The 19,949-nt window shown below is 62.7% G+C and overlaps 1 protein-coding gene across 2 annotated transcripts; it reads right to left on the bottom strand.

Annotated features, from left to right (window-relative positions):
• Positions 1-103: 103 nt before the first annotated feature.
• HGS (hepatocyte growth factor-regulated tyrosine kinase substrate) lies at positions 104-19,413 on the bottom strand. 2 transcript variants are annotated; one of them, XM_029057013.1, is made up of 22 exons: positions 19,307-19,413; positions 13,498-13,582; positions 12,508-12,583; positions 11,532-11,624; positions 10,292-10,415; positions 9,523-9,575; positions 8,535-8,603; positions 8,319-8,443; positions 7,316-7,394; positions 7,099-7,197; positions 5,810-5,905; positions 5,325-5,363; positions 5,090-5,233; positions 4,926-4,985; positions 3,959-4,169; positions 3,297-3,469; positions 2,505-2,645; positions 2,252-2,420; positions 2,005-2,138; positions 1,781-1,903; positions 1,395-1,481; positions 104-804 (listed from the first exon to the last, which is right to left on the bottom strand). In XM_029057013.1, the coding sequence occupies exons 1-22, from the start codon at positions 19,341-19,343 to the stop codon at positions 703-705; spliced, it is 2,319 nt and encodes a 772-aa protein (XP_028912846.1). In that variant the 5' UTR covers positions 19,344-19,413; the 3' UTR covers positions 104-702. The 2 variants fall into 2 exon arrangements, with proteins under 2 accessions (XP_028912846.1, XP_028912847.1); XM_029057014.1 differs by having other exon boundaries at positions 3,959-4,166.
• Positions 19,414-19,949: the final 536 nt, after the last annotated feature.

Below are 19,949 nucleotides of genomic sequence, written 5' to 3'. Positions count from 1 at the left end.
AACCCATGGCCTTGTGACTGGGAGGGCCGCGCTCCATCCTCTACCCCCCGCTGCTTCTCCGCCCGATTCCCATCCTTCCCCAGGAAAGGCCCGGCGGCTCAGGCACGCTTGCATATGTTTTATTACCACTTTCCATCGTCTAGTCTGACGCTAAATGAGAGATGGGTGCTCAGAAGCAGAGGTGTTGGGAGGGTCGAGGGACGGGCGGGAGGTGCAGATCCTGGCCCGGCAATAGGCCGGTGCCCCCCTCGAAGGGGGTCCCGGCCTCTTGCGCCCACCCGAGAGGCCCCAGGCCCCTGACTGGGGGTGGGCAGGGGGTCTCTGCAGAGGGGAGGGTGAGGGAGCCACGTCCGGGGGGCGTCTCACATTCCCGGGGTGACCGGGAACGAAGATACTCCATCCCCATCGAGGGACATCGGGGGCCCCCTCTTCCGGCAGGGGTCGTGGATCCGGGACGGGGGGGAGGAGGGCTCGGGGGGAAGCGAGCTGCTCGTGACGCCCCCCCCCCCATCCCGAGCCCCCTCCCGGAAAGAGGGGCGGCTCCCCCTCTCCCGTCGGGATCGGCGCGCGGGGAAGGAGGCTACGCGGCGACGGGGCGGGTGGGACGGGGCGGAGTAATGGCTGTTAGGTACGCGAGTCGTTCCGGGTGGATCGTAGTGTTGCACTGGCACCGTGCCCGCCTCCCCGGCCCGGCCCCGGACGTCAGTCGAACGAGATGAGCTGGGCCTCGCCCGGGCCCGGCGGGGGCGGGGGCGGGGGGGCCACCGGCTGTGGCTGCTGGGGGGGCCCGCCGGGCGCCGCCATCTGGAAGCAATAATAAAGCATAACGACGCTACTCGTTAAGCGCTTACTACGTGCCCGGGGCCCGTTCCGAGCGCCGGGGTCGATCCCAGCTCGGCGGGCTGGAGCCGGCCCCCGTCCCACGCGGGGCTCAAGCGCTTCGTCCCCATTTTACAGATGGGGGAACCGACGCGCGGAGAAGTGAAGCGACTCGCCCGAGGTCACCCAGAAGGTAAGCGGCGGAGCCGGGACTAGAACCCAGATCCTTCCGACCCCCGGGCTCGGGGTGAGACCCCCCCCCCCCCCCGCCGGACAGACAGGGGAAGGAGCACGGCGTGGTGGCTCTTTCCGCTCGGCCACGCTGCTCCCCTGCCTTTCCTGGGCCTCGGTTTCCTCATCTGTTTAGACTGTGAGCCCGTCACTGGGCAGGGATCGTCTCTGTTGCCGAATTGCTTGGTACCGCGCTCTGCACATAGTAAGCGCTCAATAAATACTACTGAGTGAAAGAACGGGGGTGAGAAATCTGCTCTCCCCACCGACAGGTCCCCAGAGGGGCGGGGGGCTTAGCTCAGCGCTCAGGGGTCCAGCGCCCACTCTTCTAAGGGAAACCTCACCTGCTGGTACATAGGCGGCTGACCGGAGAGGTAGGGCTGCTGAGGGGGCAGAGCCGGGTCCGGACCGGGGAGGGTCGTCATGAGGTTCTAGACGAGGGGAAGAGCGAGGAGGGGGGTTTGCCGAAAACCTCCGGACCCACGGGGGGGGGGGGGGACGGACACAAGGGCGAATCCCCTCCCTCGGAAAAGTGGGAAAGGGAAGACGCCAAGGTGGACCGGCCCCGGCCTCGGGGCGGGGAGCCCAAGGGGACGGACCGAGGGACCCTCCGCTTCCCAATCCTCGGCTCTCCCCCGGCTCCCGAGGGGACCTTCCCGCCTCTCGGGGGCCGGGCTCGGGACGGACAGTGGCGCGGGACGCCCCCCCCCCCCCGGCCCGGCCTCCTCACCTGCATGCCGTAGGGCTGGTAGCCCAGGGACACCGACTGGTTCCCCAGGTAGCCCAGGGCGCCCGACTGCGGCGGCTGGGAGATGGGGGGCGGGAGGCTCTGGGGGGCCTGGGAGGCGACGTTCTGCCGAAGACCAAGCGGGCGGGGGGGGGGGGGGGGGGGCGTGAGAGGCCCGTCCCCCGCCTCCCCGGCGGGGCCGACCCCCCGACCCGCCCGGCGCTCACCTGGTAGCCTTGAGTCGGGGTGGGCTGGTAGGAGGAGTAGGCGGGGTTGGTGGTGGGCACCGCCTGGCCCGCCTGGGCCGCCTGCCCACCGCCGGCGCCCGCCTGGTACATGTAGGCGCTCACCATGCTGGGATCTGAGCGGAGAGGACGGAGAAGGGGGCGGGAGGGAGGCGAGTCCGCGGCCGAGGCCCCGGCTCTCTTCGGCCGCCGCCTCCTCCTCCTCCCCCCGGCCCCTCCGCGGTCTCACCTGCGCCCGCCGCGGGCACGCTGGGGTAGGGCCCGCCGCCCGCCTGAGTCATGTACACCGTGTGCATGGGGGAGCCTTCCACCGAGCCCGCGGGGCTGAAGGTGGCCGGGAAGCCGCCGGGGCCCGACGGCGGGTAGATGACGCCCCCCGAGGCCGGCACGGCCTGCAGCTGGCAAGGGGGAGAGGGCGGCGATGAGGGGGGGAGGGGGCGCGGCGGCCGGGGCGGGACCGGGGGGGAGACGGGAGGGCCCACCTGGGCGTAGGGGAGGGAGAAGGCCGGCATCTGGGCGCGCATCTGAATCGTCTGCTTCTGCTGCTCCAGGCGCATCTGCCGCTCCTTCTCCTGCTCCTGCAGGCGCTGGATGGCCATCTGACGCTGCATCTCCAGATATTCCTGTCAGCGGGCGGCAAGGCGGTCGGCGTCCCCCCCCCTCCCCGCCTCGGACGGCTCCGGGGGGTGACCGCCCACGGGCCCCGGGGAAGACGTGAATAGAAATCGACAGGATACGGACGTGCGGTGCGGGGCTGGGACTGGGGGGAGGAAGAAAGGGAGCGCGTCGGGGCGACGCAGAAGGGAACGGGAGGAGAGGAGAGGAGGGCGCGGTCAGGGAAGGCCTCTGGGAGGAGATGGGCCTTCGGTAAGGCCTTGACAGCCGGGGAGCGGAATTGTCTGTCGGGTGTGAGGAGGGAGGGCGTTCCGGGTTGGAGTAGGAGAGGAAGGAGGTGAGGTAGGAGGGGGCGAGGTGGTGGATGGCTCTAAAGCCCCCGGTGAAGAGGGGCTTCTTCGACGCGGAGGTGGACGGGCAACCTCCGGAGGTTCTTGAGGAGCGGGGAAACACGGCCCCAACGTTGCGGTAGAAAAATGATCCGGGCAGCGGAGCGAAGTCCGGAACGGAGCGGGGAGAGTCGCGGGGCGGAGAGGCCGGCGAGGAGGCCGACCGAGTCATCCAGGCGGGACGGGAGAAGTGACTGGCCGGGAACGCCCGTCCCCCCCCGCCCCGTCCCCCCGTCCCCACCGTGCGGTGCCCCCAACCCGCCCGCCCACCTGCTTTTTCTGCCTCATGATCTCCAGCTTCTGGGCCAGCTGTATCTGGCGCTGCCGCTCGGCCTCTTCCGCCGCCCGCCGCAGTTTCTCTCGATGCTCATCCCTCAGGGCGTTCAGCGCTCCCCGGGCGTCGCGGACCTGGGCCAGCTTATCCTGCAGCCCCTCGTAGTACACTGGGGAGGCGGAGGGGCGGGAGCCCTGAGTGCCCGGCCGACCCCCGCCACCCCCGGGGCCGCCGAGCGGAAGCTGGTGGTGCTTCTCTTTTGCGCCGCTGTCCGTCTCCCCCTTTTAGACGGTGAGCCCGTTGTCGGGCAGGGGCGGTCTCTATCTGTTGCCCGATTGTACGTTCCAAGCGCTCGGCACAGCGCTCTGCACACGGTAAGCGCTCACTGAATACGACTGACTGAACGAATTAATTCTCCGGGCCTCCGTTCCCTCGTCTGGAAAACGGGGATGAAGACCGTGAGCCCCCACGTGGGGCGGGGACCGTGTCCAACCCGCTCTCCTCGTATCCACCCCAGCCCGGCACCTAGTAAGCGCTTAACAAATGCCACCGTGATTATCATGGGGGGTCCCGGTCCCCCCCCTTTTCCAGATGAGGTAACCGAGGCCCAGAGGAGTGAAGTCCCGCGGCGGGGCGGGGGGGGGGGGGGCCCACGTACACCTGCGCTCGTCCAGCTGGTTGAGCAGGTGGAGGAGCTGCGGGTGCATGTTGTTGATGGACTGGAAGAGGGAGAGGACGGCCGAGTCGTTGGTGATGCTCCGCCCGCGCAGATGGTTGCTCTTCATGCGGTTGACGAAGGTGGTGACGGCGTTCTGCAGCCCCTTCAGGAACTGCTCGTGCTCTTCCTCCGACTCCCCGTTCTGGTACTGCTGCCGGGCACACGGGAACGCCGCCTCGCACCCCGGGGCCGCCTCGGGGAGCCCGAGACCCCACGCCCCGAGGGGACGTCGCCCCCGACCCCGGCCCTTCGAACCCTCTGTACCGGCCACGCCTCCTCCGGGAGGCCTTCCCGGACGAAGCCCTCTTTTTTTTTTCCCCGGCTCGCCCTCCCTTCCGCGTCGTCTGCCACCTGGCCCCGCGACCTTCGGGTATTCGGCATTCGCCCCGCCGACCCCAGAGCCCTGCCGCACGTCCCTCGAAACTACCGATCGAGGTGCTTTACGGAGCGCTGGCTACGTGCCGAGCGCCGGCCAGGCACTTGGGAGAGGACGACATAAGGGGATAAAGAGACGTCTTCCCTGCCCGTAACGATCGCACGGTCAATTCGCTCCCTGAGTTATTCCCATTAACGTCGGTCTCCCCGTCTAGACTACCAGCTGGTGGCGGGCAGGGAACGTGTCGGACGGCTCTGGTTGTAGCGTCCTCTTAGTCCCGTGCTTAGCGCACCGTGGGCGCCGGATTAATACCGCTGACTGACCGCCCGGCACGGTCGAGCTCTGCGGGGTGGAGCCCCCGGGCCAGGATCCAAACCGAGCCCCGGGCTCTGAAAGAATCCGGCCTCATTTCTGAGCGGCCGTCGGGCGCCGCTCGCCCCTAAATCACGGCCCTCCGGGGCTCACCGTCCGGGGAAACTGAGGCCGGCCGTGGTCTCCCATTCCCCGGGGCTGGGCCGAGCGGCCGCTTACCTCGCCGAAGGGGCCGCCGGATGGAGGTAGGGGCTGAGCGTCCGGATCCGGGAGGGGAGTCTGAAAGAGAGCGGGGGGGGGGGGGGGGGGGGGGGGTCGGTGCGGGCGACGGCGGGGAGGGCCGTGGCCTCCCGCCCCCCACCCCGGCCTCCGCCTCCTCTCACCTCCGCCCCGGGGCCCGGGGTGGCGTGGCCTTCCCCGGGCGGCGGGGCCGCGTCCGCCACGGACACGGGGGCCGAGGGGGTGGGGCTCTTGCCCGCTTCCTCCTGCTTCTTCTCCCAGTAGTTCCGGTTGAGGTAGCGAGCCAGCTGCCGGAGAGGAGAAGCCTCGGTCAGGTCCCGGAGCCGGGGCGAGGCCGGGTCCCCGCCGGAGGCGCGGTCCGAGCCGCCGGGCCCTTACCTCGGGGTCGACGTCCTCGGCCAGGGGCGCGGACGAGTTCTGGGGGAGGAAAGGGGGACGTGTGGGCCACCGAGCCCCGTCGCGAGAGTGAGGCCGGTGGATCGGCTGGGCCCGCCCTGGAGGCCGCCCTGACTCGGACCCCCCACGCTCCGAGGGGAGACTCCTCTTTTTTAACTCATTCATTCAATCATATTCGGTCCCGCACGGGGCTCACGGTCTTAATGCCCGTTATCCGGATGAGGGCATCGAGGCCCGGAGAAGTGAAGTCACTTGGGCGAGGGGCGGCGCCGGGATGAGGACCCGGGTCCCCCGACTCCCCGGCCCGGGGTCTGAGCGCCGGGCCTCGGGCGCTGAGATGACTCTTCCCCGGTGGGTGAGGAGAGGAGGTGGCGTCTGTGGCTCGATAAAGACGACTGATCGAATGAAAGAGTGTGGCTCTGGGGTCGGAGAGGGGAGAGGTGCCAGGGGACGGGGGCACGACTCACCACAGGGGAAGAATACAGGCTGCCAGGAGCGGGGGCGGATGAGGTCACCGGGGTGGGATCCGCCTTGGGGTACATGGAGTACGTCGTTTTCTGTCTCTGAAAACGGAGGCACAAGGAGGCTTCGCTGGCCAACCTCTCCTCGTCTCCCCGCCCCCCGGGGCGCTTTCGTTCGCCCGTCCGATCGTATTTACCGAGCGCTTACCGCGTGCCGAGCACCGTCCTCGGCGTTCGGGAGAGTCCGGTGGAAAGATTAAACGGGCGCGTTCCCTGCCCGTAACGAGCTGAACCCCCGAAACGCCTATGTTCAACTGAGCTCCTTGTGGGCACCGAATGTGTCTTCTGTTATACTGTACCCGCCCAAGCGCTTAGTAGAGGGCTCTGCACGCAGTGGGCGCTCAATCAGTACAACTGAATGCATGAACTCCTGGCTACTCACCCCATTCTCTTCCCCCACTTATATCCTCATTTTTTGGGTATCTCGATGGTATCTGTTGAACGCTCACTAGGCGTCGGGCGCCGTACTAAGCGCTGAGGTAGATGGAAGCTAATCGGATCGGCCACGGTCCGTGTCCCACGCGGGGCTCACATCTCCATTCTACCCACGAGGCCCCGAGAAGTGAGGTATCTATCTCTAATTTCTTTATTTCTGTTAACGTCTCTCTCCCCCTCTAGACCGCCAGCTCGTAGCGGGCGGGGACCGTGTCTTTTCGTCGTTATCTTGTCCTCTCCCAAGCAGGGAGTACAGCGCTCTGCACATAGTGAGCGCTCAACAGATACAACCGATTGAAGACCCATCTCCTCCAAGAGGCTCTTCCCAACTAAGCCCTCTCTTCCTCCTCTCCCACTCCCTTCCGCCTCACCCTGACTTGCTCCCTCTCTTCCCAGCCCCACGGCCCTCGCGTCCATATCGGTCGCCTCACCCGGTGGTATTTACTGAGCGCTGTGTGCGGAGCACCGTACTAAATGCTTGGGAGGGCGAAACAACAATAAAGGTGACGGGCCCCGGCCCCGGCGAGCTTGCAGCCTAGAGGGGGACACTTACTGCTTCCTATCCGTGCCTGTCTCCCCTCTTGGACTGTCAGCTCGTCGCGGGCAGGGGATGGGTCTGTTTTGTGTGGTAACGGACTCTCCCGAGCGCTCGGTCCGGTGCTCCGCACGGGGTGAGCGCTCGGTAAATCCCATCGAAGGCACCTCGGACGCATCTCGTCGGGGGTGTCCTCGGCCAGGGGAGCACCGGAGCGAGGACCGGGTGGATCGTCGGGGTCCCGGCGGCCGCTCGGCCCGCTCACCATCCTCTCCTTCTCCTCGGCCTCCGACTGGGACAGGGCGATGGCCAGCTGCAGCTCCTCCTCCTCCTGCAGGGCGGTCTCGTCCCTCTTCGGGGGCAGCTGCGGGTCGAGACGGCCGGCTGAGGGGGCGGATTCCGGCCCCCCGAGGGGACGGGGATGGGGAGGGCGGCGGGGTCCCGTCGGCCCTCCGGGCCGTGAGGCGGGGAGGGCGGCCTACCTGTGACTGCTGCGACAGGGGGCTGGTCAAGTACTCCGGCGGCAGTTCGGTGGCGGAGGCGGCTTTTCCTTCCGTTTTCCTGAAGGGAAGACGACCCGAGAGATGGACGGGAACGCGTCCCGACATTCCCGGGGGGGGGGGGGGGCCGGGGAAGCCGGAGGCCGCCCACTCGGCCGGGACCGCCCGAGCCACATCGGCCCAGAGCCCGGCTTGACTCCGGCGTGGGCAGGGAATCTGTCTATGGCTCTACGGTCCCCGCCCAAGCGATTAGTACAGTGCTCTGCCCACGGTACGCGCTCAGTGAACCTGGTCGAACGAAGGCACGGACAGACCTCCTCACAGGGGCGACCGGGTACCTGGGGAAAACCGGGTTGGATCAACAGGTGTCTTTTTGTCTGCTGGGTGACCTCGGACGAGTCCCTTCACTTCTCTGGGCCTCAGGTACCTCATCTGGGAAACGGGGATGGAGACCGAGAGCCCCACATACTAATACTAATCCCGGTATTTGTTAAACGCTTACTAGGTGCCAGGCACCTTCCTAGGCATCGGGATCGACAGAGGTTAATCAGGTGGATCGCAGTCCCCGTCCCACACGGGGCTCGTGGTCTTCATCCCCATTTTACGGATGAGGGACCCGAGGCCCAGAGAAGTGACTTGCCCAGAGTCACACAGCTGACAGGTGGCGGAGCCGGGATTAGAACCCACGACCTCTGACTCCCAAGACCGGGCCCGCGTGAGAACCCAGGTCCTTCCGACTCCCAGGCCCGGGCTCGAGCCACGAGGCCGTGCCGCTTCTCTAAGCGGTTGGCCAGAGATCCATTCATTCAATCAATCGTATTTACCGAGCGCTTACTGTGTGCAGAGCACTGGACTGAGAGACGGCCAGGGAGCCGTGACCACTGGCCGGTCTGGACAAGGGGACTTGCTGGAGGGTCCCTCCCACCGGCCCCAAGAGAAGGGAGGAGCCGTAGCGTGTCGGCGGCCGGGAGGGAGAGACACTAACTTGTTGAGTTGTTCGTAGCACGGCTCACACACCCTCACTTCCTTCTCGATCCCAAACTTGGGGATGGTGGAATACCGGGAAGAGCACTTCCCACAGAAGATCTGTCCGCAAGCCCGGCAGTGATGCTGCAAACCAGAGCGGGAGTGAGAGGGGGGAGGGAGTCGGGCGCGGGGGGGCGGCGGGGGGACTCGGGGAGGGGGCCGGCCGCACACCCACCTTGCGGGTCACGACCCCGAACTGCACCCGGCATCTGTGACACTCCTCCGCGTCCACCCAGTCGGGGGCCTGGGAAACAGACGGCGGTCTCACCGAGGAGGTGGGGAAACCGCCGGCCCGCCCGGGACCCCGCGGCCCGCCGAGGCCGCCGGGGGTTTGGCCCGGGGGCTCCGCGGCTTCCTCGGGGGAAGGGGCCCGGAGGGGACGGGTCCGGAGGCACCCGAGCCGGACCGAAAATCGGCCCCCGGACCATTCTGGGAGTTTGGTCTGGGGGCTCTGCGGCTTCCTCGGGGGGGAGAAGACCTGGAGGGGTCAGGTACGATGACGCCCAAGTCGGCCCCCAGACCAACAGCCTGAGCGTTCTGGGAGTTGGGTCCGGGGTGGGGGGGGGGGGGTCACTTGTCTGCCGGGTGACCCTGGGCAAGGCCCGTTACCTCTCTGGGCCTCAGTCCCCTCATCTGTAAAATGGGAATCAAGACCGTGAGCCCCACGGGGGACGGGGATTGTTTCCAACCCGATTTGCTTGTATTCACCCCGGCGCTTGGTACGGTGCCTGGCACACAGTAAGCACTTAAATGCCATCGTTATTATTATTCCTCAAGGGAAAAGACCCGGAGGAATCAGGTCCGAAGGCACCCGAGTCGGTCCAGCGATCGGCCCCCGGACCATTCCGGGAGTTTGGGTCTGGGGGCTCTGCGGCTTCCTCAAGGGAAAAGACCCGGAGGAGTCTGTCTTCAGACTCCCAAGTTGGCCAAAAAAATCAGCAACCTGAGGCTTCTGGGAGTTTGGCCCGGGGGCTCTCGCGGCTACCTCAAGGAAAAAGACGCAGAGGAACTGGGGCCCAAGACCCCCCCCCCCCAAGTCGGCCCAGCAAGGAGTCAGAAAGCCTGGGGTCCTTTCTCCGCCTCTGAACCGTAAACTTGTTGAGGGCAGGGAATGTGTCTATTGCTATTTCGTCCTCCCTCCCCTCAACCGGCCCGGGGCTCACCCTCTCCGCCGCGAACATGGCATCGCTCTCCTTGAACTCCGGGAAGACGTGACCTGAAAAGACGACATCGCCCTTTTAAATGGCTTTTTAGAGAAGCGGCCTGGTGGAGCCCGGGCCTGGGAGGACCTGGCTTCTCATCCCGTCTGCTGGGTGACCGTGGGCAAGTCACGTCACTTCTCTGCGTCTTAGTTCCCTCCTCTGGAAAACGGGGATGCAGAGTGTGAGCCCCATGTGGGACAGGGACCGTGTCCAATCCGATTCCAGCGTTCAGAACGGTGCTTGGGACCTAGGAAGCGTTTAACAAGTACTTTACTCTCCCCCGCTTCAAAGCCTCATCGAAGGCCCACCTCCTCCAGGAGGCCTTCCCTGACTGCACCCTCCTTTCCTCTTCTCCCGCTCCCTTCTGCGTCGCCCCGACTCGCTCCCTTTATTCGCCACCCCCGTCCCAGCCCCCCCCCCCCCGCCACTTACGTCCTCGGCCCTCATCTATCGATTTCTATTCGGGCCTCCCCCGCGTCTGGACTGTCAGTTCGTCGTGGGCGGGGAATATCTCCGTTTACGCCCGTCTCGTCCTCTCCCAAGCGCTTAATCCAGTGCTCCGCGTCGGGAAGGGCTCGACAGATGACTGTTATTACTGAATTAATACTATTATGACTGAATAAAGCACAGGCTTCATTGCGATAGGCGGGAAGACTCTGGGAGCGTCCGGCCTCCGTGGGGCGGACAGAGGGGAAGGACGGATGAGCGGGCAGGGCCCGCTCTGACTCACCTTCGACCTTCATGATCTGGTAGGTGTCCTGAACCACCTTGTACTTGGGCTCGTTCCGGAAGGCGTGAGCCCAGGCCTGGACCAGGTAGAGGATTTTGTTGCGGACGTTGGCTTCCACTTGCCTCTGGCGGGGAAGGAGAGGGGTGTGGAAGCACAGCGGTCAAGGCCTCGCACTCGCCCCTTCTCTCTCTGACCTTCCCCTCGGAGCCGTTTCGGCTCGAGGCCTGCTTGACCGCCTCTGGGAGAGCTACGCTATTTCATTTGCTTCACATCAGTTGATTTATTGATTTACGGGTACCGGGAAAGGAGCACGTGGCTCTACGTGGGTTCTACGCCCGGCTCCGCCGCTCGCCTGCTGTGTGGCTTTGGGCAAGGCACCTGACTTCTCTGGGCCCCAGTGACCTCGGTAAAATGGGGATTAAGCCCGTAAACCCTCAACGTGATGACCTTGTATCTACCCCAGCGCTTAGAGTAGTGCTCGGCACACAGTAACTGCTTAACACGTGCCATCGTTTTTAGTATTATTACAGTGCCTGGCACACGATAAATGCTTAACAAATACCAGAATTATTATTATTATTATTATTAACGTCTCTCTCCCCCGCTAGACTGTGAGTTCATTCTGGGCAGGGAATGTGTCTGTCTGTTGTTCTGTTGTCCTCTCCCAAGCCCACGGTCCCAGTGCTCTGCACACAGTAAGTGCTCAATAAATACCAAACGAATGAGAGAAAACGCCCTCGAGACGCCAGACACATCGACAGGGGTGCGGGGCCCTGGGCGTCGCGACGAACGCTCCGCCGGCTTCCTGCCGGTCCGGACGCGAACCCCCTTCCGTCTGGACTCGCCTCAGCGGTCCCCCGGCTTTGACGGCTCTGACCCCCGGGGTCCGGGCCGGGAGGCGTCTCGGTGCGGGCCGGAGGCCGGGAGGCGCGGGCTCGGCCTCCCCGAGACGGTGCCCGCCGGAATCTCGGGATGGCGTCGCCCCCGCCGCGAGGGCGCGTGCCAACCGTACCTATTGAGCGCTTACTGAGGGCAGGGCACCGGCTCGACACATTGTCTGCCCACCACGGGCTTCCTATCTAGCGGGGGAGACGGACGTTAAGAGAGAAGAATGAACTACGCGCGGTCCGTTGGTGAGGCTGCGGTGGTCCGGCACCTCATGGGGCGGGGGCTCCACGATGGCGACCCCCGGCCCCCCACGGGACGTCTGCCAGGATCCCCGGCCCAACGAGGCGCTTACCTTCAGCAGCTCCTTCAGCTCCTCCATGGTCTGCTTGTTGGCCACCTCGTCGTGGACCGTCTGGCCACAGTTTTTCACCACCGACTCCATGACCTGCCGGGCGACAGCGGAGAGCCTTCCTCCCCTCTTCTCCACCCCCAGCCCCCTGCCCCATTTATTCAATCATTCATCCAGTCGGATTTACTGAGCGCTTACTGTGCGCCAAGCGCTGTACTGACCGCTTCGGGGGGGGGGGGGACACAGAACAATACACGGACATGACCCCCGCCCACGACAAGCTCACAGTTTAGAGGTCTATCTCTGTGAGCTGGGGGACGCAGCAGGTCACATCCGCTCAGACTATGAGAAGCAGCATGGAGTAGTGGCTAGAGCCCAGGCCTGGGAGTCAGAAGGTCACGGGTTCTAATCCCGGCTCCGCCACTTGTCTGCTGTGTGACTGTGGGCAAGTCACCTCTCTGGGCCTCAGTTCCCTCATCTGGAAAATGGGGACGGAGACTGTGAGCCCCACAGGGGACAGGGACCGTGTCCACCTCGCTTTGCTTGGATCCGCCCTAGCGCTTAGTACAGTGCCTGGCACATAGTAAGCGCTTACCAAATACCATCATTATTATTATTTGGTGCCCAAAGGGCTTCCGGGCCGCACGGAAAGCAGCCCCCTCCCCGGCGATTCGACGCACCCTTCCCCAGTAACCGTTTCTGAGCGCGGCCCGGGGAGGGTTCTAAGCCCCGGCTCCGCGCCTCGCCCGCTGCGCGACCTCGGCCGGGTCGTTTCCCTTCTCCCGGACCCCTCCTTTGTCAAATAGGAATTCGATCCCTGTTCTCCCTCCCTTTTAGCCTGGGAGCCCCATGTGGGACGGGGACCGTGTGCGATCGGAGTGGGAATGGAGGACGCCGTCAAATCTCTTGGATTGGGCTTTCCCGAGCGCTCAGGGAGCGCCCGGTAGATAACCGCCGGGACCACGACGGTCGTTATTACCTCCAGCGCGTAGAGGGCCACGTGAGGGTTCTTGTCGTTGACTTTCTTCTTGATGGAACTCACCGCGTATTTTGCTCTGGAGAGGGGGAGAGGGAGAGAGGAAAACAAGATGGCGCCCACCGAACGGCAATTCCAGAGGCCTCGGTGAAGCACCCGCCCGCGCCGGGCTGGTCGCGGGGGGACCGCCGCGGCGGGGCGGCCCAGCGGGAAGACCCCGAGGCCGGGAGTCGGAGGACCCGGGTTCTCATCCCGGCTCCGCCACCCGCTTCGCTCCTCCGTCCCTCGGTTTCCTCCACTACGAAATGGGGATTCGATCCCCTCTTCTTCCCCTCCTTGGGAGCCCCTTGAGGGACAGGGACTGGGTCCCACCCGATTAGCCTGCATCCACCCCGGAGCCCAGAACGGTGTTTGAAACACAATGATAATGGTATTTAAGCGCTTACTACATGCCAAAAAGGCCTTAAAGGCGGGGGGGAGTCACCATCTGTGGGATATGAGGAGGGAGGGCGTTCCGGGCCGGAGGCGGGACGTGGGCCAGGGGTCGGCGGCGAGGGCTACCGCTCGAGAGGAGGTGAGCTACGGCTCGGCCAGGTGACGGGAAAGACTCGAGGCCGGAATTCCAAACGCGGTTCCTCGGGGCCGCGTGCCCGTGAGAAGCGGCGCGGCCTAGTGGGTAGAGCCCGGGCCCGGCCGTCAGAAGGACCCGGGTTCCGATCCCGGCTCCGCCGCTCGTCCGCTGTGTGACCTCGGGCCCGTCACTTCACTGCTCTGGGCCTCAGTTCCCTCATCTGGCAAATGGGGATTAAGACTGTGAGCCCCACGTGGGGAAAGGTTAGATAAATTGTATCTTCGCTAGTGCTTAGAAGAGTGCTTGGCACATAGTAAGCGCTTAACCAACACGATAATTATTATTAGGGAGGCTTTTGGGGGGGGGGGGGGCGGGTTAGAGAGGAAAGACCCACCCCGCCCCCAGCCCCCCCGGCTACTTACTGTGTGTCTCCCTGGCGGATCATGTCACATATCTGCAGGATGGACACCCAGTCTGTCTCAAGCAGGAGTTGGCTGGTGGCTTTGTCTGAAAAGAAGAGATAACCCAGAGCGTCACTTTCGTTCATTCATTTGTATTTACTGAGCGCTTACTGTGTGCACGGCACCGTACTGAGCGCCTGGGAGAGGACAGTAATAACCGTAGACGGACACCATCCCCGCCCACAATGAGCTGACAGTCTCGAGGGGGAGATGGACATGAATAGAAATAAATTTCAGAGATGGCGGTCACATTTCTTGAGCGCTCACTGTGTGCAGAGCACTGTGCTTGCTTGTTATAACACTATAACGGACACGTTTCCTGCCCACAACGAGCTGACAGCCTAGAGGGGGAGGGGGACACGAATATGAACAAATGACAGCTAGGGACATCGGTGGTGTGGGGCTGGGAAGGGGGATGACGAAAGGGAGCGGGTCGGGGCGATGCAGATGGGAGAGGAGGAGGAGGGGGCAGTCAGGGAAGGCCTCCGGGAGGGGGTGGGCCGTCGAGAAGACTTTGAAGGGAGGGAGAGTCACCATCTGTGGGATTTGAGGAGGGGGGGCGTTCGGGGCCCGAGGCGGGACCTGTGGCGGGGGCGAGACGGAGGCCCGTGAGCAGGTTGGCACGGGAGGAGCGGAACGTGCGCGCCGGGCCGGACGACGAGAGCCGCCAGGCGAGGCCGGAGGCGGCGAGCCGCCGGACGGCGTTGAAGCCGCCGGCGAGGGGCCTCTGTCGGATGTGGAGGTAGATGGGCAACCACCGGACGCTCCTGAGGAACGGGGAACCACGGCCCCAACGTTTTTGTAGAAGAACGACGCGGGCACCCGAGGGAGGTGGGGACTGGAGTGGGGAGGGACGGGAGGCCGGGAGGTCTCCCGGGAGGCCGATGCACCGATCAAGGTGGGAGGGGATCAATGACTGCGACAGGCGACCCGATAAATACCACCGATCGATCGAGTGGCCGAGAGGAGATACGGGACAAGGAGGCCGCGGTGGAAAAGTACGGCAGAGAGCTGAGGGATTCATCGGGAGGGGAATTTCTCAAAGACGACCCAACGTTTATCGGCTTCCTCTCGGCGGAACCTCTTTAAAAAAGGAGAGCAGTGAATTGTGCACGTATTTCTTCACGCCTATTTAATCCTCTCCTCCCTGAAGGGGTCCTTTGACCGGGCTTGACGCATTTAACAAATGCAACAGCGGCAATAATAATCATTTTTATTAATAGTAATAATTATCGTGGTATCTGTTAAGCACTTACTACGTGCCGGGCACAGGCTTAATCCCCATTTTCCAGATGAGGGAACTGAGGCACAGAGAAGTGACTTGCCCTAGGTCGCGTGGCAGACGGCACCGGCGTCAGGATTCATTCGGTCGTAGTGACCGAGTGCTTACTGCGCGCAGAGCTCCGTACTAAGCGCTCACCGTAGGTTCTCGGAGGCTGGCCGAGGCGTAATCACAAGTAAGTCTGGCACAGAGTAACAAAGTGCTTAAATATTAAAATAATAATGATGATTACAATAATCAACCCGGCTCTGTGGGTAGAGCACAGGCCTAGGGGTCAGACGGACCTGGGTCCCGGTCCCGGCTCCGCCCCGGGTCCGCTGGGTGACCCTGGGCGAGTCGCTTCGCTTTTCGGGGCCTCGGTTCCCTGATCTGGAAAATGGGGATGAAGACTGCGAGCCCCACGTGGGACAGGGACTGGGTCCAACCTGCTTGACCTGTACTTTCCTCGGTGATTAGAACAGTGTTTGGCACAGAGTAAGTGCTTAACAAGTCCCATTATTATTATTATTATTATTCTCTGGGCCCTCCATCTCATCTGTAAAATGGGGATGAAGACTGTGAGCCCCACGTGGGACAGGGATTGTGTCCAACCTGATTACTCTGTAGCTATCCCGGTGCCGGGCACATAGCAAATGCTTAACAGATACTATTATCATTAGTAATAATAATAGAGTATGATGCTATCCCGGCTCTGCCACTTGTCAGCTGTGTGACTGTGGGCAAGTCACTTCACTTCTCTGTGCCTCAGTTCCCTCGTCTGTAAAATGGGGATGAAGACTGTGAGCCTCACGGGGGACATCCTGATCACCCTGTATCTCCCCCAGCGCTTAGAACAGTGCTCTGCACATAGTAAGCGCTTGACAAATACCAACGTTATTATCATTATTATTAACAGTGCTCTGCACATAGTAAGCGCTTAACAAATACCGACATTATCATTATTGCATACGGAGAAAACGATCACCCTCTGACCCAGTCCGGGAGACTGTCCTGATCAGAAAGGCCCAGCCGGTCGTGTAACGGTCGGGGAAGGCCCGGACCAAAGCGTTTTATTTTTTCCTTCCCCCCGAAAGCGGGAGGGAGCACTGGGTGCGAGCTAATGCCGAGAGAAAGAGCAAGCTTCTCTTAGGAGAAGCAGCGGGGCCTAGCGGTTAGAGCCCGGGCGTCCAGAGGACCTGGGTTCGCGACCCGGCTCCTCCCCATGTCGGCCGGGTGACCCCGGACAGGTCCCTTCCCTTGTCTCCGGGTCTCAGTTCCCTCATCTGGAAAATGGGGACAGTGAGCTCCATGGGGGACAGTGACTCGATTGATTGCCATCGTTCTCGTCCGCCCGTCTCCCCCGATCAGACCGTGCGCCCGTCGAACGGCAGGGACCGTCTCTATCCGTTGCCGACTTGTTCATTCCAAGCGCTTAGTACGGTGCTCCGCACATAGTAAGCGCTCAATAAATACTACTGAATGAATGAACTGTATCCCACCTAACTTGAATCAACCCCAGCGATTAGAAGAGGGCTTGGCACACAGTAAGTGGTTACCAAGCATCAAAAGCGATTGACGAATACCGTATTTAAGGGAAAAAAAAAAAAAGGTGGGGGAGTCTGTTTTATTTTTTTCCCTCGGAAAGTGGCGTGGGCGGGCGGAAAGGGGAAACCCGAGAGAAGGGATAAGTTCCTACTGTCCGAGATTCGGGGCTACGAATTCTCCCAAAGCCCTAACACCCTGAAAACCGCAGGTCGAGTCTTCCATTGACCTTAGGAGCCAAAAGCTTTGGTGCAATTCCAAATAAAAGTAAAAATGTCGGCTTCTCTCTAAAAGGAGTTTTATACCGACTGAGCCCCTCCTCTCCTCCCGCTCCCTTCTGCGTCGCCCCGACTCGCTCCCTCTCTTCATCCCCCGCTTCCCGGCCCCGCACCCCTCACGTCCACATCCCTCATTTCTTTCTTTCTATTCCCGTCTGTCTCCCTCCCTCTAGCCTGTCAGCTCGTTGTGGGCTGGGAATGTGTCTATTGCTGTACTGTCCTCCCCCGAGCGCCTAGTACAGTGCGCACGGTAAACGCTCAATAAATACGACGGAAAGAATGAGTCATCCTGCCCTCGTGACTCGGGTCTTCTGACTTCTTGTCCACCTTGCCGGCTTTTTTTTTTTTTTTTTTTTAAATGGTACCTGTGAAGCGCTTACTACGTGCCAGGCCCTGTACTAAGCGCCGGGGCGGCTCCGAGCAAACGGGCTGGGGCACCGTCCCCGTCCCCCTTAGGGTTCACGGTCTCAATCCCCGTTTTCCAGATGAGGGAACTGAGGCCCAGAGAAGTCAAGTGACTCGCCCGCCGTCACCCAGCGGACGAGTGGCGGAGCCGGGATCAGAACCCGCGACCTTCTGACTCCCAGGCCCGGGCTCGAGCCACCAGGCCCCGCTGCTCTATCTGGCCTGGTTAACTCGTGTCTATTCGAGTGCTTAGTACAGTGCTTGACACATAGTGAGCGCTTAATAAAGACTGTTAAAAATAAGCAAAAGACACACAGGAGCAGAGGAAGCCTGGCACAAAGTAAGCGCTGAAGCCCCCCTTTTCCTCCGCCCCTCCGACTCCCTCCCTCTGCTCTTCCCCCCTTCCCCGCCCCACACTTATATATATATATGTATGATTCTATTTAATAATAACGTTGATATCTGTTAAGCGCTTACTATGTGCCGAGCCCCGTTCTAAGCGCTGGGGTAGACACAGGGGAATCGGGTCGTCCCCACGTGGGGCTCACGGTCTTAATCCCCATTTTACGGAGGAGGGAACCGAGGCACCGAGAGGTTAAGTGACTTGCCCAAAGTCACACAGCCCACAAGTGGCCGAGCCGGGACTCGAACCCATGACCTCTGACTCCAAAGCCCGTGCTCTTTCCACTGAGCCACGCTGCTTCCCATTTTATTCACGACGCGTCGATATCTGTCATTCCATTTATCGATTTTGACGCTGTCGATGCCCGTCTGCTTGTTTTGCTCTCCGCCTTCCAGACTGTGAGCCCACCGTGGATAGGGAATGTCTCTCTGTTGCTGAACTGTGCTTCCCAAGTGCTTAGTACAGTGTCCTGCACACAGGAAACGCTCAATACAAAGGGAAAACCATGATGATTATTATGATTCGGGGCCTCTTCTCTCAATCCTCCACTTCTGGACTCCACCAATCGCCAGGGAGGCGACGGTGCCGGCCCCGGATGGGAAGGAGAGGTTCAACTTAAACTACCTCCCCTTTTCGGCCGTAAACTCGTCACTGGTCGAGGACCTGGGTTCTAATGCCGCCTCCGCCACCCGCCTGCTGTGCGACCTTGGGCAAATCACTTCACTTCTCTGGGCCTCTGTCACTCCATCCGTCTTCCCGGCCCGAAGCCCCGCTTTTCCTCTTCTCCCGCTCCCTCCTGCGTCGCCCTGACGCGCTCCCTTCGTCCGTTCGTTCTGTCGCATTGATTGGGCGCTTCCTGGGTGCAGAGCACTGTACTAGGCGCTCGGAAAGCGTCCAACCGGGCAACAGATGGAGCCAATCCCTGCCCGACAACGGGCTGGCAGCCAGAAGCGGCCTGGCTTCGCGGCAAGAGGCCGGGCTTGGGAGGCAGAGGTCGTGGGTTCTAATCCCGCTCCGCCACCTGTCGGCTTGCACTTCTCTGGGCCTCAGTGACCTCAGCTGGAAGATGGGGATGAATTCATTCATTCGATACTATCTGTTGAGCGCTTACTATGTGCGGAGCACTGGACTAAGCGCTTGGAATGGACAATTCGGCAAAGGACCGGGAGCCTCACGTGGGACAACCGGATGACCCCGCATCTCCCCCGGCGCTTAGAACGGTGCTCTGCACCTAGGAAGCGCTTAACAAATAATAATAATACTGTTGGTATCTGTTAAGCGCTTCCTAGGTGCAGAGCACCGTTCTAAGCGCCGGGGGAGATGCGGGGTCATCCGGTTGTCCTACCTGAGGCTCCCAGTCTTCATCCCCATTTTCCAGAGGAGGTCACTGAGGCCCAGAGAAGTGAAGCGACTCGCCCACGGTCGCCCAGCTGACGAGTGGCAGAGCCGGGATTCGAACCCATGACCTCTGACTTCCAAGCCTTTCCACTGCGCCACGCTGCTTCTCTTTTTATGACCTTGCATCTCCCCCAGCGCTTAGAACGGTGCTTGGCACAGAGGAAGGGCTTGACAAATACCGACATTATTATTAATTATCATTATTATTTTAACATTATTATGATTAGGGAGACCGTCTGGTATCAACCGAAGCCTGCCGTGTGACCTTGGCCCTGTCTCTTCTCCGTGCCTCAGTTTCCCCCCCCCCCGGTAGAACGGGGATGGAGCCCGCTGGGTCCGACCCCCTTGGCTTGGATCGGCCCCAGCGTTTAGCGCAGTGCCGGGCACACACTATCGTGAACGGCGATGGTGACCTCGCCCCGGCGCTTCGTGCAGTGCTCCGCACCGAGGAGGCGCTCAGTACACAGGGCGGGGGCGCGTTACCTAGGAGACGCTCGAAGGTGCCGCCGCCTCTCCCCATGGCGACCTCGGGCCGCGGATGGTCCTGCGCTCCTGCCGCCGCCGCCGCCGCTTCCGCCTTCCGGCTTCCGCCCCGGGCGCGCGCCGACGCGGGGACGCGCAGAAACTGCGGACGCTCCCGCCCGCCCCTCCGGGGGCGGGGCCAGCGCCGACGTCGAGGGCGGTGATTGGACGACCGCCGCGGGGCGCGCGCGCTCCCGGGGAGGGGGAGGGCGGGGCCAGCGCGGCGTCGAAGGCGGTGATTGGACGACCGCCGCGGGTCGAGCGCGCGCCCGGGGAGGGGAGGGCGACGATTGGACGACTGCCGCGGGGCCGCGCGCACCTGGGGGGGGGGGAGGGCGGTGATTGGACGACCGCCGCGGGTCGCTTGCTCCCTGGTAAGGGAGGGCGGTGATTGGTCGACTGCCTCTGGGGCCCGCCCAGGCCGAGGCCGCGCGCTCCCAGGAGGGGGGAGCCGACGTCGAGGGCGGTGATTGGACGGCTGCCGCGGGGACGCGCCCAGTGATAATAATGGTGCTATTTCTTAAGCGCTTATTAATAATGTTGGTATTTGCTAAGCGCTTACTATGTGCAGAGCACTGTTCTAAGCGCTGGGGGAGAGACGGGG

This window comes from Ornithorhynchus anatinus, unplaced genomic scaffold (genome assembly GCF_004115215.2).
Source record: "Ornithorhynchus anatinus isolate Pmale09 unplaced genomic scaffold, mOrnAna1.pri.v4 scaffold_264_arrow_ctg1, whole genome shotgun sequence".
Lineage (NCBI taxonomy): Eukaryota > Metazoa > Chordata > Mammalia > Monotremata > Ornithorhynchidae > Ornithorhynchus > Ornithorhynchus anatinus.
This window is presented reverse-complemented; position numbering and strand designations above follow the sequence as displayed.

Coding starts and splice junctions, on each gene's coding strand:
- HGS (XM_029057013.1), bottom strand. CDS start 19,343: ATGGGGAGAGGCGGCGGCACCTTCGAGCGTCTCCTAG. Junction 9,576..10,291: donor CCAGATCATGAAGGTCGAAG/GTGAGTCAGAGC, acceptor TCGTCTTTTCAG/GTCACGTCTTCCCGGAGTTC. Junction 5,234..5,324: donor CCGAGGACGTCGACCCCGAG/GTAAGGGCCCGG, acceptor CCTCTCCGGCAG/CTGGCTCGCTACCTCAACCG.